General features: G+C 41.0%; 1 protein-coding gene across 2 annotated transcripts in view; it reads left to right on the forward strand.

The window, feature by feature from the left end:
* The window catches only part of LOC133510809 (serine/threonine-protein phosphatase 6 regulatory ankyrin repeat subunit C-like), a 36,676-nt gene that overhangs the window by 6,569 nt on the left and 11,209 nt on the right, over nucleotides 1–18,898 (forward strand). For both annotated transcript variants that reach the window (XM_061839171.1, XM_061839182.1), the window contains exons 10-27: nucleotides 1,473–1,587; nucleotides 2,464–2,546; nucleotides 2,650–2,767; nucleotides 5,895–5,963; nucleotides 6,353–6,493; nucleotides 7,578–7,640; nucleotides 7,733–7,844; nucleotides 8,602–8,673; nucleotides 8,773–8,974; nucleotides 10,602–10,689; nucleotides 10,790–10,907; nucleotides 11,753–11,966; nucleotides 12,044–12,131; nucleotides 12,299–12,382; nucleotides 12,492–12,637; nucleotides 16,936–17,018; nucleotides 17,109–17,191; nucleotides 17,277–17,368. In XM_061839171.1, the coding sequence (XP_061695155.1) occupies nucleotides 1,473–1,587; nucleotides 2,464–2,546; nucleotides 2,650–2,767; nucleotides 5,895–5,963; nucleotides 6,353–6,493; nucleotides 7,578–7,640; nucleotides 7,733–7,844; nucleotides 8,602–8,673; nucleotides 8,773–8,974; nucleotides 10,602–10,689; nucleotides 10,790–10,907; nucleotides 11,753–11,966; nucleotides 12,044–12,131; nucleotides 12,299–12,382; nucleotides 12,492–12,637; nucleotides 16,936–17,018; nucleotides 17,109–17,191; nucleotides 17,277–17,368 (1,971 nt within the window). The remainder of the gene's footprint in view (nucleotides 1–1,472; nucleotides 1,588–2,463; nucleotides 2,547–2,649; nucleotides 2,768–5,894; nucleotides 5,964–6,352; nucleotides 6,494–7,577; nucleotides 7,641–7,732; nucleotides 7,845–8,601; nucleotides 8,674–8,772; nucleotides 8,975–10,601; nucleotides 10,690–10,789; nucleotides 10,908–11,752; nucleotides 11,967–12,043; nucleotides 12,132–12,298; nucleotides 12,383–12,491; nucleotides 12,638–16,935; nucleotides 17,019–17,108; nucleotides 17,192–17,276; nucleotides 17,369–18,898) is intronic.

An 18,898-nucleotide genomic window follows, 5' to 3' on the forward strand; every position in this document is an offset into this window, starting at 1 on the left:
TGAAAATATGCCAACTTAGACGTTATCGGCTTCTGTGCGTTCTGGTGCAATGATAAGCCTTTTACATGCAAAGTAGTTGTCACTCTTGTCGCCTACCAAATCACTAAATACACGGCGTTTGCATAATTTCAAAACAAGACCGAAAACTTATACGTAACTTATATACTTATACGTATATACATTCAGAATATCGAAGCCTTTTCTATTTATCAGTTTATGACTAACTAGACCAAACAAGAACTTCACAAACGCTTACCAGTCGATATTTCCTCCACCTTGGGTCTGACTGCTATGTCTGGTTCTTTATCGCCAGCTACTTCGTCTGAATTTGAATGTGGGTGCTGCCTAACTGGCTCAAATTGATAACCTTTGACGCCTTCATAAAGCTCGTATTCTTCACCATCTTTGTGGGACCCTTCAGAATAATGTTCATTGCTTGAATTATCGGAAATTTCATCACCGTTCTTACAGTGTATTCCTACGGGATCCATGTCGTCACAACGTTCTACATCACGCTCCTGATTGCCTGTTTCTTTTTCCAGCAAATCCAGCAATGTGCGATTATTTGTTGCAAATAATCGAAAAATAAAAAAGTTTCCTTCATAACGGATTTAAGATTTGTATTCAGCATAAAAACGCTATAATATTAGCAAAAATGTGCATTGCGGTCCTTCCATACCCTTTAAATAAAGGGTGTCCAAGTTATGAACATCCATTTTCTTAGTAGCCCACAGCATAGACTAAAATGAACATTTGCCTCTGGGTTCCTCATAAGTATCAACATCAAATTCATATTCCCATCTCTTTATGCCTATGAACTAAAACACAAAGTCTTTAACTAATTCAACTGACTTAATATTCATTAATAATGTTTCAGCTAAAAGTTAAATATAGCATTGTTAAGATATTTATCTGGGACTGTTTATCATTTCAAATGATTTATATGTGCAAGATTTAACTTGACTTCCTGTTTTAAGCTTCTTGGCTTTTTATTTTGAAGGGTACGCACCGAAACGCGACACAAAACTTAACTTCACAAGACACCTGTGGTTTATATATTTATTTATCCTTCCTTTATTTTAGTTTATTTTATACTTATTGTATTCCTTCTCCTACCCACTGATGAGAGACAAGGTTAATGTTTTTGAAACTGTGTAATAATATTTGTGAATTTTGTCCCAATTCATTGCGATGTACATTTGCTAATGACCTGGCATGGGAACCGAAATATTAACCGGAATCGGAACATTAATCCCATTACCAATCAGTTTTCCATGCCCAACCCTAGGTGCACACCTCCTTTATGTCTAGAATGTTTTAAAAATAAAAATGCATTATTTATTAGGAAATTAAGGAAATCCTCTGTCCATGTTTTAAAAATAAAAAAGTAATTAAAACCTATTATTCTGCACTTTATGGTTAACTAGGTCATGATTTAAATCCATTCTGTGCAACTCCTTGTGTCCCTACAGGTGGTGAAATCGATTGTGTGGATAGGTATGGCAATACTCCTCTCCATGTCGCTGCTAAGTTCGGCCATGAACTGCTGATCAGCACTCTAATGACCAATGGAGCGGACACGGCCAGGTACCAGAAACACACCGTAATATAAAACACATAACAAAGCTTTTACAAACATTAAAAATATCTTCATGACTGACTTAGCATAAGAAAGGTAAAACTCTTGTTTAGAATAGTTTAAGCAGGCGCTATGAACGGCTAATATGAGTAAATGGTTGGTCAGTCCATATAAGGTTTTCCCAAAGTTTTTTTTTGGTTCAGATTTTTTTTTTTTTTGCAAAAGTAAGATGAGCGTTGTTCTTTTTGGTCAGCAATGTTTTTCACCTTGGCATGGATGCCATTTTTGACCAGTCTCATCAGCGAGGGAAGCCTTCTGTTCTAATTGCTCTCTTTATGGTTCGCTGGAATCCTAACGCTTTAGAAATGTCTTTTGGAACCATTTCTAGACTGATAGATGTCAATTACTTTAGTTCTCGACTATTCTGGGACTTCTTTGGATTGTGCCATTTTGTGACAGCTTTTATTTTTTTTAAATCTTTTATCTGACTTGATTTTCTCGAGACAGATTTAAGTTCCGTTCAATATACAACAGCACTTTTCTTGGTAAGGGTCGCAGGGCACTGACTCATGAATTAGCAAAGGTAATAATTACTTTTTTGCACAGGTGAGATAACTTTTTCTCTTTAATAAATTAAATCATTTAAAACATCATTTCATTTATTTCATTTTAAAACATCAATCAATTTAAATTTACATAGATAATATGATGGTCTTAAAGTGGAGAATGAATGTGTGTGTGTGTGTGTGATGTATGCTTCTGGTGTAATAGCTATAGTGGACCAAAATATGGATCCCCATTTGAAGTTGTCCTATGATTATTAGAAGAGAAGGACGATGTGCTTAAAGAAGCTTAACTTTCTGTTTGGTTTCTTTTTTTTTCAGACGTGGGATCCATGGAATGTTCCCCTTGCACTTAGCTGTGCTTTACGGGTTTTCAGACTGTTGTCGGAAGTTACTCTCCTCAGGTTTGTGATTGGAAATAACGTGGCGGCACCTAAACTACCTTTGTGTAAGCGTCTGTGTGTTTGTAAACTCCGCCTCATCGTTTCATTCTGCCCCCCCTCACAGGTCAGTTGTACAGCATCGTTTCCTCCATGAGTAAGGAGCATGTGCTGTCAGCAGGGTTTGACATTAACACCCCTGACAACTTTGGGAGGACCTGTCTACACGCTGCTGCCTCTGGAGGGTAAGAAAATGTTGCCGGCTGAAAAGCGGGTTAACTGTGTCTTTGAATCCGAAGGGCCGACAAATGTTCATGTCATCGAATATTTATGGCGCCTAGTCAAATTTCATATTAAAAATTTATGATTTAGTAACCACAATGGGACTTTGACCTCTTTTACAAATAGTTTGCGTCATTTCCAGGATTTGTTTTTCCATTTCCACTGCATCTTTTTTTTTTCCATTTACAGGTTGTTCCCCCCCCCCATTTACAGTTTTTTTTTTTTTTCATTTCTTATGTTTTAAGGCTGTAAACCCCCTAACCACACACTTTATTTGTAAACTCTTCTCAGGCAGGCACTAACATTTTCTCACATTTGTCTCACACATGGCACGAAGGAGATTGCTTGACAATGGTCTAAAGTCCCTTAGCCAATCAGAACGCTGAACATAATGCAGGTTTTCCCTCAGCAAACCAGGATGCAGAACACAACGCCATTCATATGCGCTTGAAAAAATAAAAGCCTGTTACACTGCAAAAAATTAAACAGAAAAAAAAATATCCGTTTAACAGCAGGGCCGTGTAAAGTGAACTGTTGTAGGGAGGGAAAACTACATATTCTTATGGATAAATGGAAGGGTCTATGTGCTTCTCCTGCTACATGTATGTATGCATTTCTTTCGGCTTGTCCCGTTAGGGGTCGCCACAGCGTGTCACCTCAGATAAACGCTCATATTTGTTTGGCACAGTTTTTACGCCGTATGACCTGTGCATAACGCTCTGCTATAAACTGAAAATTAGAGGTCTGCTCCGTGGCCTAGATGTAAAGTTGTTCCATTTGTAGGCAGGAGTGCCATCTCATCATCCTCAATCATCAATTCACAATAGCTGCTGCGTTTCTGATTGAACTGGTAAAAGAACTTGTAAAATAATTACCATTAAAAAAAATACTATGTGATATTAATGTTATTTATTGAAATGTAGCGTCTCTCATGAAAAAAAGAACAGGTAAAGTCAGTGTAAACACATCATAATTGCTCTCCACGTATGCGTTGGCTTGGCAGAAGTTCCACCAATGCACACTCTCCCTTGCACCTTTGGCACTATTTAGGTACGATATTGGCACGGAGAGCTTTTGAAAAAACGTGAATGGCTCCTAAAAAAGGAGAAACTTATCGTATTTTACAAAGCACTTGGCATAGTTAAGCGGAAAGCTCTACACCATGTTGCTTCTCGCATTGGGGGGAAAAAAATGTAGGCACTGTATCTTTGTCGGTTTTTTGGGGGAGGGTTCTTTATTTGACTGACAAAAATTAAATAGTAGAGTAGTAGAGTATGTCCTAATAGCTACATGAAATAATTTACTTGAAAAACCAAGACGTATAAGCCATTGTCTTTAGTGTTTTTAAATTCACTCATTTCTATACATTGCGCTGTATGTTTAACCACACTAATTTGAAAAAAAAAAAGAAAATATCACTCAACTTGGGGGCTGAAAGTAATTAGAGTAATTGCATTTTCATTCATTACAATGGGAAACATTCCCTCTGTCAACTAAATGTTTCAGTTTCCAAATGGCGCCGTACAACTAATTATGTTCATAACCTGGGTTTCCACTGTAACATAACAGTTATAAAGTTAATATGACTAAGATTTGGCAAAAGCCAAAGAGCAGTTGATCTCAAAGTGGAGTCCAACAGTAGGTTCGGCTTCTGGAAAGAATGACAGTCCTATTGTTCTCCTCTTTTATCCTGATGTTTTTGCCTCTGTGATCCATCCTGACATTCCGTATACATGAGGTACAAATGGTTTGCCTTTGATCTGTGCTCCTGCAAACAAACACATCCTGTCCTAAAACAGATGCTCTGACCCCCACACTCTTTTACAACCTGTTATAACCCCATTATAACCCTTTTCAACTATTGGAATGTTCATTGACCTATAAAACTGAAAGCACCCCTGACTTGTATAGCCCATACTTTTCATGCAAGCTTAACTGCAGTCCACTGATCTGTATACTGTTAAGCCCATTAAATAAATAACTTTCCTGTGTTAAAACTCGTCACATGAATGCGGAAGTACTCTGTTGCCTCTGGTGCGCCCACCTTAACTTGACTCGCAATGGTGTGACACAGGTAGACTTGATCATTATCAGGATGATGACGTAGTAGCAGTCCAACAGTTATGTTTCCACAGTGTTGAGACTCTTTGCATGTTAGTACTACTACATGATATTATTTGCGGTTTTAAAATGACCAAAAAAACAGTGGTAATTCCTTCTCGCCCATCAATGGTGTTTCCTGTTACGTTAGCCTTAAGATAGTGGACCTTTGTAATGGTAATGGCAGTAATGCTGTGTTGAAACTACTTAGAATGGACATTTATGACAAATAAACAACTTGAACCCATGACCTTGAATATCACCACATCTGTCCCGCCTCTGGCATCTTTGTCCCTTTCCCCCGAGCCACAAACAAGACCACAGTCACCGCACTTCCCCTTTGTGACATTTGTTTAATGTATGTAAACTGTCCCAGGGCAATAGCTGCATTTCTTAGTAGACCGGCACTGATATTTTAAGCACGACTGTCAATTGATATTATTTATTTATTAAGCACACTTTACACGCGACAGGGGCCAAATAGTATCACATTTGGCTTTGAGATGGTATTTTAAACTTGTGCTTCCAAGAAAAGAGTTCAGCATTGTATATAAAATTGGCCACAAAACACACCAGTCGGAGTCTCCTCATTCATCTTTACACTGGCGTAAGCGTTGACCTTGACCTTATAGCGACCTGCGCCCCATTTCATATATCCACCCACAGCTGAGATAAATGAGCGTATCTGGTCAGAATAATTGTCATTTATCAAAGTCTATACGTGATTGTTTTATTTTAGTTATCATTATCTTTTTGATTAATCATTAGCTACCGCTTTAATTTTGACAGCCCTAGTTTAAAGCGGAATTAATGAATGTCATGCATTGGCATGCTTTTTATTTTAAGATTTTAAAAATCACAGCGTGTAGAATTAGTCTAATTAGGAGAACTTAAAAAAATGATTCCACGCAACAATAACAGGGTTTTTTTTTTTTTTCAACATACAAATCTCTTGTTGACTGAACTGTTGATGATTGTCTTTCTTTCCAGAAATGTTGAATGTCTGAACTTGCTCTTAAGTAGTGGCACAGACTTGAACAGGAGGGACCTGATGGGAAGGTAAGACTACTGTATGCAATGAACTTCGTAAAACTGAACGTGTACAGCGGGGGTGCCCAATGTGTTGATCGCGATCGACCAGTTGATCCCCGACGCAGTTTTGGTCGATGACATGACACTGATGTCACTGCGCATGTGCACACGAGGGGAGTTCTAGCAAGCTGGCTTCCTCTTTGGCGTCTATCTCTTGCTTTCTCCACGGCAGTCGCTGCGATGCCCCCACTTGGCCACATCGCGGGGACAATACACTCAGCCCTACTCCCTCGTCAGTATATCATTTGAGGCTAGGTGCTTGAAAAGTAGATCTTGAAAAAGTTTGGGCACCCCTGGTGTACAGTACTTATATGCAACTTGTGAGCATGACCCATGTTGTTTTTCCTTGCTACCAGAACACCATTACACTATGCGGCTGCTAATGGGAGGTACCAGTGCACTGTGACCTTGGTTAGCGCTGGTGCTGAGATCAACGAGCCCGATCAAACAGGCTGCACCCCTCTGCACTACTCTGCAGCCTCACAAGCTTTCAGCAGGTGTGTGTGTGTGTGTGTGTGTGTGTGTGTGTGTGTGTGTGTGTGTGTGTGTGTTTTGGAGGGGAGGTTCTTTTAGGCATGAAAAGACCATATTTTTTGTTAGAAAGAATTTGCATTTTAAATGGAATTTTCATTAACCTTTCTTAGGGTTAGGGTTAGGGGTTAACCTTTCTTCTTTTTCTTTCGGCTTGTCCCATTATGGGTCGCCACAGCGTGTCATCTTTTTTCATCTAAGCCTATCTCATGCATCCTCCTCTCTAACACCCACTGTCCTCATGTCCTCCATCACAACATCCATCAACATTTTCTTTGGTCTTCCTCTCGTACTTTTGCATGACTGCTCCATCCTCAGCATCCTTCTACCAATATACTCACTCTCTCGCCTATGGATAATGTCCAAACCATCGAAGTTTTCTCTCTCTGACCTTGTCTCCAAAACATCCAACTTTGTCTGTCCCTCTAATGAGCTCATTTCTAATCCTATCCAACCTGTTCAGACCAAGCGAGAACCTCAACATCTTCATTTCTGCTACCTCCAGTTTTGCTTCCTGTTGTTTCTTTAGAGCCATCATCTCTCATCCGTACATCATGGCCGGCCTCAAAACTGTTTTATAAACTTTGCTCTTCATCCTAGCGGATATTCTTCTGTCACATAGAACACCAGACACATTCCGCCATCTGTTCCATCCCGCTTGGACCCGTTTCTTTACTTCCTTACCACACTCACCATAGCTCTGTATTGTTAACCTTTTACCCTTCACCTTAAGTAACTAAAAACAAATTTTAAAAAATATACAGGTCCCTGTCATATTTATCTAAAACATGACTGGGTAACCCGGGTACTGTTGTCGCATATCATCGCTGTTGGGCAGAATCCTTGTACCTTTAAAATGACTACTTTTCAAGTGGGGTAAAACAGACAATTTTACAACACTTCACAGACTAGTTTGTGTTCAAGGTCATTTTTCAAGTTATTTCAAGCACTTCTGTTAAACCATTCAAGAGCTAAGAGCTGCATCAAGCCTGGGACCCATTGACTTTTACAGGTGCATACAAAAATACATACTTTGAATTGTTCTTGTAGAGTTGATGGCCATTTTTATGGGAATCATCAGCATGATGAAGAAGAGGTGAAGGAGTCATACTTGTGAGTTTTTCTTACCTGGTTCTGTCTCACTACATCTGACCTTTGTCAAAACATTGACTGAACATCCTTCTATCTTTCCTTCCTGTTAACAGCTGCTTGGAGCATCTTCTGGACAATGGCGCCGATCCCTCAATGGTCAACGCTAAGGGTTACAGCGCTGTTCACTATGCAGCTTATCATGGCAACACACAGAACCTGGAGCTGGTATGTACAATTTATTTCTTTGGTCTTTATTCGTAGATGGACGTTGACACACTCTTATCGCTTACCTGTTTTAAATGAAGAAGATTTTACATCTTGCACATCTGTGACTCTTATAAGGAAAGTTCCTATAAACGGAAATGTCTCTTGTTCTTTGTTCTTGTTATTTTGTTGTTCTTTCTTCTGAATATCGTACCAGGGCAGCACCGACTGCCGGAGAAAATTTCCTGTTTACATACTTGGCCAATGAATCTGATTCTGATGAGTTGTGTTTAAGCGGAACCACAAAGACTGTGAAATGGACCCATATTTTAGGCGTGGTAATGTCCCATAACTCTGGAGGTTGAACTGTATCTCACAAGAACTTGGGCCAGCAAGCGTCAAAGTGCTTATTAGAATCAAAATCCTCTTTATTTCCCAACTGTATCAAAAACACAAATAATCTATCCCTGGTAGTACAGTAGACAGCCAATTGACAGAGAATCATTTTGAGATAGAAAAACATAACACACAATCCGGAAAATCGTTTAGTCACTTAGCCCTACCATTATAATGCCAAGAGGGAAGAAGCTGTTAGAATGTCTGGTTGTTGTAATTTGCACAGATTGATTAGTGGCTATTTGAGAGAAATGGTGCTGGAAGAGGTGGTGATCCCAGAGTTTTCAGGTTCTACCCTATTTGCTGTGTATGATCATTGGAGTTAGTATCTTACTATTACACGCATGATGTGCTTACACCAATCAATATGTGTGTGTTTCAGCTCCTGGAGATGTCATTTAATGCACTTGGAGACATTGAGAGCAGTATTCCAGTCAGTCCCCTGCATCTCGCTGTGAGTTTCTCTTCAACATACCCTCCATTTTGGCTCTTGCCCCCTCGATATAGAATTGAAGCAAGCTGTACTTGTCCTTGCCACCATCCTTACTTGCAGGCTGACAGGGGACACTGGCAGGCACTGCGTTTACTGACTGAGACAGCTGCTTATGTGGATATGCAAGACGCTGCTGGCCGTTCTGTGCTCTACCTGGCAGCCCAGAAAGGCTATGCCCGCTGTGTGGAGGTCCTGTTGGCCCAGGGAGCCTCGTGTCTCCTGAATGACAGCCGCCTCATTTGGACCCCAATTCATGTTGCAGGTATTAGAGTTAATGCTGCATTGTTGTTATCTTGAAGCAGCCGTTATGTTCTATATCAATCGCCCATAATGCCAGCAAAATACTTATGGACTTTTAATGAAATGTCAGCCAGAAGAGTCTTTAAAGTAAAAGATTTAATCTTAGCTGTCTGCTAAATGTACTGCATAACCATCATTGACAAATGAAGGTTATTTTTATGTTAGGTTTTTAGATCCATTTGTTCATTTTGGTCTACCCCCCACCCCCACGCATACACTTTTGTTGATAGTTGACCGTTGGCTGGGGTCTAGAACTAGATTGTCTCTCCTGTAAAAGGCTCCAAATATATATTTTTCATTTGAGGAGCGGTTTTGCTAATAATTCATCATTTGAAATGCAACTTTCTCATCTTCAAGCAAGTTTTTGCACCTTAATCATACAGGGACCTAAACCAAGGATTTTATAAAGCAATAAAATTATGACAATGTAACGGGGTCTTGAATGTAGGGTTAGGGTGAACTAATTTTTTCATTACTCAAGTGTTCTAACAAAAATTCGTTCAAGCAGCAATAATTTCAATAAAGTATATCTTTGCTTGATTGAAAGAACAATTTTGAATACCAGAGAGAAAATAAGGCCTTCCACGTTCAAAATTCACATTGTGCATAAAAGTTAAGGCATTATTTTGAAAAATGAAATATATACATTAAATACATTAAATATCTACAGCCTTTCCGCTTTTTTTACTTAAACAGCTAGCATTTTGTGACATATTAATACATTACGTTCAATCCTGTGCGTTCATGATCTTAGACCAGCTGACAAGGAATAAGACTATGCATTGTCCTACAAGTTTTGAAAAGTTTGTTCAAATTAAGTGGAGCAACTTTGGTTGACCCAATCGCCACGTAACCCGCTCTTGTCAGACCTCTGAAGCTAAGCAGGGTTGGTCCTGGTTCGTGCTTGGATTGGTGACAATATAGGAATACCACCGAGGTTGGGAGTCGGCTAATCAGCTGCCTGCTCCTGTAAAAAAAAAAAAAAAAAAAGGGGTTTATGGGAATCTTCACAAAATGAAGAAAAACAATTTAATTGAGAAACAAGAAAGGAAATTTGTATCAATAAGATATAAAGCCCAAAAATAAAATCAATATAAATAATGACGGGAGGCTTAGTTTTTCAAGATTTCAGAGGCATGAAACAATATTATTGTTTGAGATAGTTTGGGGAAAATATACTGCTTTATAGTGTAATGTTGGTGATGAAAAGTTTCAACTGGTGTCACCAGCTCTAAAAACCGAATGAAACAAAGCAAATGAAACTGAGAAAGACCAATGCGGGACATAGAAAAGATCATGTACTTAAGTCATCATTTTTCTTACTGAACATGTATTTATAGATAATATTAGAAGCATTTGAAATAATTAGTCCATATTTTTTGGATAATTCCACACAGGTCATGGCCACTTGTCATGCTGCTAATTACATTGCTGAAACAAATCTATTGTAAAATAGTCTCTTATGTGTGCATGATATATTGTAAACAAGAGGATGCAGGTTGTGACACATTGTCGTCATCTGCAATTACACATATGTAGTTTTGTTTGCACTCTTGTTAATACTCGTTAAAAAATGTTTATGGCCTCAGCTGCTCACGGTCACGCTGACTGCCTGCACAAGATGATTGAATGTGGGGAAGATGGCGACCTTGCCAATGTCGCTGACAAGTTTGGCCAGTGAGTGCTCGCTCCTTTGTGTCATTCAAAAAAAGCAGCTTCACGCTTCTTTGTGCCATATGAAATATGCTCCTCTTTCATTACCCGCGGTGCCCTGTAGGACACCTCTGATGCTCGCCGTTCTTGGGGGCCACACTGACTGCGTCCGATTCCTGTTGGCGAACGACGCTGTGCCAGATGCCAAGGATAAGAGAGGCAGCACGGCCTTGCACAGAGGGGTAAGCCAACAACTCTCTCGATAAGGATGCAGACTGAGAGTACCGTAAGACCAGAAAGTTCAGACAATAAGATTGACCTTTTTTCTCCAATTTTAACCCCTGAGACTTAAAGATGGGGAAAGAAAATCCAGTTTTTGCAGGTCCCAGAAGTGTCATATTTTTTTCCTTGCTTCTGTTGAAGTCACCTCACTAAACTTGTTTACTGTTGATTTTGATGAACTTCATGTTGAAGTCTTCATGTGTTCACCATTTTAAATTTGCACTCATTACAACATTAGTTCGGGAAAGAACTAAAAGTTCTCCAAATGCAAGGCAAGGTGTTCTAGTTTTAGCTGTTAAGTTGTCATAAATTTTCATTCAAATCTGACAATCAACATTGGATCATTTTCAAGGTCAGAAGACACTTCATTTTTGCAAGTGCGGCATTATTTTGCAGGAACTTGGGTAGGGGGTGGAGGTCAAGCAGCCACTACATTGTCAGCCATCAACAGTGAACCAGGAAGTAGGCTCCAAACAAATTCTGCACTTTCTTTGAAACTTTTGTTTCGTGACAGTTTGATCTAGATAATGTGGGTTTTCTCAAGCACACAAATTACTCAATTTAAATTTCAATTGAGGGAAGACCTGAATGGTTAAGATTGGATGTTTTTTTTTTTCCTCAAGCACACAAATTATTCAATTTCAATTTCAACTGAGGGAAGACCTGAATGATTAAGTTTGGAATTTTTTTTTTAAGTTTCTTTTCATGGCCTGCAACACCCTGTACAATGCAAAGCAGTGAGCAGCGCTTTGCCGACTTTTGTTGTGTTTTGTGTCTCCTCACCCCTTGTTGTGGTGCGTTTTAGGCCTTGCTGGGCCACGATGAGTGTGTGGCGGCCCTGCTGGAGCACAAAGCTTCTGTGCTGTGTCGGGACTCCCTGGGGCGGACACCGCTGCACTACGCAGCCTCCAGAGGCCATGCCGAGATCTTGGCCAGTCTGGTGCAGGCCGCAATGGAGCCGCAAGACAAACTGCTGGACAACAAACAATACACCCCTCTGCACTGGGCCGCTTATAAAGGTTTGTGTTCCACCCTTTTCACTGCATTTAGATGTGGTCGTGTATCACTCTGATTGACAAAAAGTGGCTTTCTCCAGGGCATGAAGACTGTTTGGAGGTATTACTTGAATTCAAATCATTTATTCATGAAGAGGGAAACACTTTCACTCCCCTACACTGTGCTCTGTGAGTATTCATTTGTCTGGGTTCTTTTTTTTTCCAGTATTTCAGGAATCACAAAGTAACAAGGGTGATACTTTTTGGGAGGGTTGTTTGTTGCCTTTTTACCAGTGAGGGAAAAAAAAACTACTTCATTTAGCTCAGCGCTTTACTACAATGCACTTTGCCAACAGGATGAATGGCCATAGTGGTGCTGCAGAACGGCTTCTTGAATGTGCCGGGGTCCACATGATAAACACCAGAGATGCCAAAGGAAGGTGAGACCCCACAACCCAAATATCATTGATTTGGCTTTTTAATGCACAAACTTATTGAATATGATCAAAACAAAAGGTCTCAGGTAAATGTTAGTTTGTGCACCTGCAGGACCCCGCTGCATGCTGCTGCTTTTGCCGAGGACGTCGCAGGACTCCAGCTGGTGCTTCGTCACGGGAGTGAGATCAACGCGGTGGACAACAATGGACGTTCTGCTCTAATGGTAGCTGCCGATAAGGGGCACAGTGGCATTGTGGGTAAGTCTGCTGAGGGGGATATTTTAATTCTCAGCGTATACGTTAGCTAGCTTAAACATACAATGGGGAGAAATAATTGTGATTTTTGAGTTTGGTCACTCACCCATCTTCACTGTTCTGCTGAGGCAAGTCAATTTATTGTAAAATAAAAGTGGTTAAAATTAGATAACTAAAGCGATCACATTAAGTGGGTTACTGTCTAGACTTCAGAGTGTGCACAATATAGGTAAGATGTCTTTTTTGCAACCTAAAAATCTTGAGCTTGTTACCATTGTGATAATGTGCAGTGTTGCTTCCATTTTCACATTTATGAAGGTGATTCGCCAAAATTTAAATTCTCTGAAATGCACGTCCAATTAACTTCACAAACTTCTTTTTAACTGAACATGTGCACATTTTCACATGGAGTTACAGAACAAGCTATACAAGATATCATACATATCATTGCTTCATATACAACATTGCATAGTATTGCTTCAGGCAACGGTTCACACTTACTCCAATGGATCAGAGGTGGTGCCCGCTGTGCCTGTCTTTTCGCTCTCTCTCTCTCTCTCTCTCTCTCTCTCTCTCTCAACTTTGTGCATGTCATGTCACCTGACTCATCTCTTTCTATGGTCTTCTTCTTCTTCTTTTCCTTTCGGCTTGTCCCGTTAGGGGTCGCCACAGCGTGTCATCTTTTGCCTTCTTAGCCTATCTCCTGCATCTTCCTCTCTAACCCCAACTGCCCTCATGTCTTCCCTCACCACATCCATAAACCTTCTCTTTGGTCTTCCTCTCGCTCTTTTGCCTGGGAGCTCCATCCTCAGCATCCTTCTACCAATATACTCACTCTCTCGCCTCTGAACATGTCCAAACCATCGAAGTCTGCTCTCTCGAATCTTGTCTCCAAAACATCCAGCTTTGGCTGTCCCTCTAATGAGCTCATTTCTAATCCTATCCAACCTGGTCACTCCGAGCGAGAACCTCAACATCTTCATTTCTGCCACCTCCAGTTCAGCTTCCTGTTGTTTCTTCAGTGCCACCGTCTCTAATCCGTACATCATGGCCGGCCTCACCACTGTTTTGTAAACTTTGCCCTTCATCCTAGCAGACACTCTTCTGTCACATAACACACCAGACACCTTTCGCCAGCTGTTCCAACCTGCTTGGACCCGTTTCTTCACTTCCTGACCACACTCTCCATTGCTCTGTATTGTTGACCCCAAGTATTTGAAGTCGTCCACCCTCGCTATCTCTTCTCCCTGTAGCCTCACTCTTCCCCCTCCACTTTTCTCATTGACGCACATATATTCTGTTTTACTTCGGCTAATCTTCATTCCTCTCCTTTCCAGTGCATGTCTCCATCTTTCTAATTGTTCCTCTGCATGCTCCCTGCTTTCACTGCATATCACAATATCATCTGCGAACATCATGGTCCAAGGGGATTCCAGTCTAACCTCATCTGTCAGCCTATCCATTACCACTGCAAACAGGAAGGGGCTCAGAGCTGATCCCTGATGCAGTCCCACCTCCACCTTAAATTCCTCTGTCACACCTAAGGCACACCTCACCATTGTTCTGCTGCCATCATACATGTCCTGTACTATTTTAACATACTTCTCTGCCACACCAGACTTACGCATGCAGTACCACAGTTCCTCTCTTGGTACTCTCATAGGCTTTCTCTAGATCCACAAAGACACAATGTAGCTCCTTCTGACCTTCTCTGTACTTTTCCACGAGCATCCTCAAGGCAAATAATGCATCTGTGGTACTCTTTCTAGGCATGAAACCATACTGTTGCTCGCAGATACTTACTTCTGTCCTGAGTCTAGCCTCCACTACTCTTTCCCATAACTTCATTGTGTGGCTCATCAACTTTATTCCTCTATAGTTCCCACAGCTCTGAACATCCCCTTTGTTCTTAAAAATGGGAACTAGAACACTTTTCCTCCATTCTTCAGGCATCTTTTCGCCCGCTAGTATTCTGTTGAATAAGTTGGTCAAAAACTCCACAGCCATCTCTCCAAATTGCTTCCATACCTCTACCGGTATGTCATCAGGACCAACTGCCTTCCCATTTTTCATCCTTTGTAATGCCTTTCTGACTTCCCCCTTAGTAATCATTTCCACTTCCTGGTCCTTCACTCTTGCCTCTTCAACTCTTCCTTCTCTCTCATTTTCTTCATTCATCAACTTCTCAAAGTATTCTTTCCATCTATTTAGCACACTACCGGCACCAGTCAACACATTTCCATCTCTATCCTTAATCACCCTAACCTTCTGCACATCCTTCCCATCTCTATCCCTCTGTCTGGCCAACCTGTAGAGATCCTTTTCTCCTTCTTTCGTGTCCAACCTGGTGTACATGTCTTCATATGCCTCTTGTTTAGCCTTTGCCACCTCTACCTTTGCCCTACGTCGCATCTCGATGTACTCCTTTCGCCTCTCCTCAGTCCTCTCAGTATCTCACTTCTTCTTCGCTAATCTCTTTCCTTGTATGACTCCCTGTATTATGGGGTTCCACCACCAAGTCTCTTTCTCCCCTTCCTACCAGATGACACACCAAGTACTCTCCTGCCTGTCTCTCTGATCACCTTGGCTGTCGTCATCCAGTCTTCCGGGAGCTTCGGTTGTCCATCGAGAGCCTGTCTCACCTCTTTCCGGAAGGCCGCACAACATTCTTCCTTTCTCAGCTTCCACCACCTGGTTCTCTGCTCTACCTTTGTCTTCTTAATCTTCCTACCCACCACCAGAATCATCCTACATACTACCATCCTATGCTGTCGAGCTACACTCTCCCCTACCACTACTTTACAGTCAGTAACCTCCTTCAGATTACATCGTCTGCACAAAATATAATCTACTTGCGTGGTTCTACCGCCGCTCTTGTAGGTCACTATATGTTCCTCCCTCTTTTGGAAATAAGTATTCACTACAGCCATCTCCATCCTTTTTGCAAAGTCCACCACCATCTGCCCTTCAAAGTTCCTTTCCTGGATGCCGTACTTACCCATCACTTCTTCATCGCCCCTGTTTCCTTTACCAATATGTCCATTACAATCTGCACCAATCACAACTCTCTCGCTGTCTGGGATGCTCAGAACTACTTCATCTAGTTCCTTCCAGAATTTCTCTTTCAACTCGAGGTCACATCCTACCTGTGGGGCATAGCCGCTAACCAGATTATACATAACACCCTCAATTTCAAATTTTAGTCTCATCACTCGATCTGATACTCTTTTCACCTCTAAGACATTCTTAGCCAGCTCTTCCTTTAAAATAACCCCTACTCCATTTCTCTTCCCATCTACTCCGTGGTAGAATAATTTAAACCCTGCTCCCAAACTTCTAGCCTTACTACCTTTCCACCTGCTCTCTTGGATGCACAGAATATCAACCTTTCTCCTAATCATCATGTCAACCAACTCCTGAGCTTTTCCTGTCATAGTCCCAACATTCAAAGTCCCTACACTCAGTTGTAGGCTCTGTGCATTCCTCTTTTTCTTCTGACTCTGGATCCGGTTTCCTCCTCTTCTTTGTCTTCGACCCACAGTAGCTGAATTTCCACCGACGCCTTGCAGGTTAGCAGTGCCGGGGGCGGGCGTTGTTAACCCGGGCCACGACCGATCCGGTATGGGATTCTTTAGATGAACGCTCATATTTGTTTGGCACAGTTTTTACACCGGATGCCCTTCCTGACGCAACCCTCTGCATTTATCCGGGCTTGGGACCGGCCTACAGATTGCACTGGTTTGTGCCCCCATAGGGCTGCATTCATCTCTTTCTATGGTGCTTATGCCAAAAGCAAGTGCTTTAAAATAAGACTCTATATGTATAAATGAACATAAACTTTTCTAATGGGCAAAACAGTGCCAGCAGCCTGGATTGGTGCCCGTGATGGGCTGGGTCTACCACCTCTGGCTGCTGACTTCATAACAACAACTTTGTAGTTCTGTCATTTTATTTCTGTCAAAAATGTCTCTTTGTAAAAAACAAAAAAAAAAACCTTGGTCAATTTTCATCTGAAAATTTTCAGTGGCTGAAAATTCAGTGCATCGCTGTTTTAAAAACATGCAAATGCTTTTTCTGCAATGATGCGTTATGTTTTTACCATACCATATTACCTCAAAATGGCTCATACTCAAAACGACAATGCCTCAATTAATCATTATCAGAAATGTGCGGACATAAGCCCCAGCTACAATTGGTAGGTTTTTTTTTTTTGTTTGTTTGTTTGTTTTTTTTTTTTTTTTTTTTTTTTTTCAGAATGGAGATTAATTTTTATTTTCTGTATTTGTTTTGTGGTTTTTTAGCCATCCTTCTTCACCGGGCAAAAGCCGACCTCACATTGCTGGATGAGAATAGGAACACTGCCTTGCACCTGGCCTGCAACAAGGTACATTCTCACTATTCCTATTGTTGCATCCCAAAGATAGCAAGATTTTTCATAATCTCTTGGGCATTTCTATGTGTGCTGTCTCTTCAGGCTCATGAGATGTGTGCTCTGCTGATTCTGGGAGAGATCCACAGTCCCACTCTTGTAAACGCTACCAACAGTGCTCTGCAAATGTGAGAATATAAGATGCTGTTGTTTAGGGATGAAATGGAAAAATGTAAAATCCCTAGCAGTAATGATTGACTTGCTCTCCTCCAGGCCCCTCCATCTTGCCGCTCGTAACGGCTTGGCCACAGTGGTGCAGGCGCTGCTGAGCAGAGGAGCCACTGTTCTGGCTGTGGATGAGGAAGGTGAGCATCTGATTTGGGGGGAAAAAAAAGAAAGAAAAGAGCGTTCAAGTGGGATATCCCTATTATGGCTGATGCTCAGTGAAACTTTGAAGTATGAGCACCTTGTTCCAGGGAAATTGGTCTACCCCCTGGGCTGAGCAGTTGGTCAAATTTATGGATTAATTTTAGTTTGTCAGGATGTTTTTACATTTCCTTTGACATGCACTACTAACACTGACAACATGGTTGCGAACACAGAGGACCTATTGTATAAAAGCAGTTTTGTGTTGCCAATTTATGCTCAGTACGCACACAAAAATTGTCCTGTTTTTGTGGCGATTTTACCCCTTCCTGACCAAGCTGATCAAATGCTAGAAAATCTTAGGTCTTACAAGATTATCGTATAAGATTGTCCTTAGGTCAGACATGTGTTAAAAATAAATTTGTCACGATTTTAGGGCCTCAAACAGGTCGGGGCCAACAATATTAAATAATGACTGTGTTCATTATTTACAATCAAAACTCTTTGTGTGTGGGGAGCACCGACTTCTCCCGACACAAGACGCCAAGAATGGTGGCGTTAATCAGAATGTAGCCAAGACTGAAGAACACGGAAGCAACCATAAATGAAAACCAAAATGTCTTACCCAATGTCATTTTATGTATAAAAGTGGGTTCCACTGACCGCAAGAAGTATTATCCAAAGTGGGTCGTTTTTTGAGAGCATTGCCATTTTACAAGGCTCTCTGCTCCAGCAATCTCCAGCAAGAAATTAAAACTTACTAAAAATGACAAATATACACGAGGTATACCCCCCAACTTCATCACTCACATTTAATTACTAAACACGTACAAACCCGCACATACACAAAAAATTTAATAGTGTAAAAGTAGTGGCCCCCTTCTCAAATTCTTAGATTTTTGTATACTTTCCCCACTTTAAGATCATCAAACAAATCCAACAATGACATCATTGATCAGATCGGCGAATTATGACGTTAAAACCAATCGACTGATCAGCAATAAAAAATGCCAATTATAAGACGGGTCTGATCAGCCTAATAAAATCGACATAATGTCTACTGGAAACAAATGTCAAGTGTATCATGTGACAGAACAGTCTCTGCTAGGATGCAAAGTTTAGAAGACAGTGGTGAGGCCAGCCATGATTTACAGATTAGAGACGGTGGCACTGAAGAGACAATTGGAAGCAGAGCTGGTGGTGGCAGAAATCAAAATGTTGAAGTTCTCTGTAAGAGTTACCAGATTGGATAGGATTAGAAATGAGCTCATCAGATAGACTTATTTGGTTTGTCCACAGGAGAGAGAGTGAGTACCTGTATAAACTAATAAAGATATAGCTGCCATTCAAGAGAGCTCCATGTCGTAAGGGAAGACATGAGGGCGATTGGTTTTAGAGGAGGATGCAGGAGGTAATCTTGCACGTAAAAGGATGACATGCTCTGGTGACCTCTAACGGACAAGCTGAAAGGTAAAGAAGGGGAAACAATTTTTAAAGGAAGAGTGGGCCAAAATAGCCCCACAAAAGTA

This window comes from Syngnathoides biaculeatus, chromosome 2 (genome assembly GCF_019802595.1).
Source record: "Syngnathoides biaculeatus isolate LvHL_M chromosome 2, ASM1980259v1, whole genome shotgun sequence".
Lineage (NCBI taxonomy): Eukaryota > Metazoa > Chordata > Actinopteri > Syngnathiformes > Syngnathidae > Syngnathoides > Syngnathoides biaculeatus.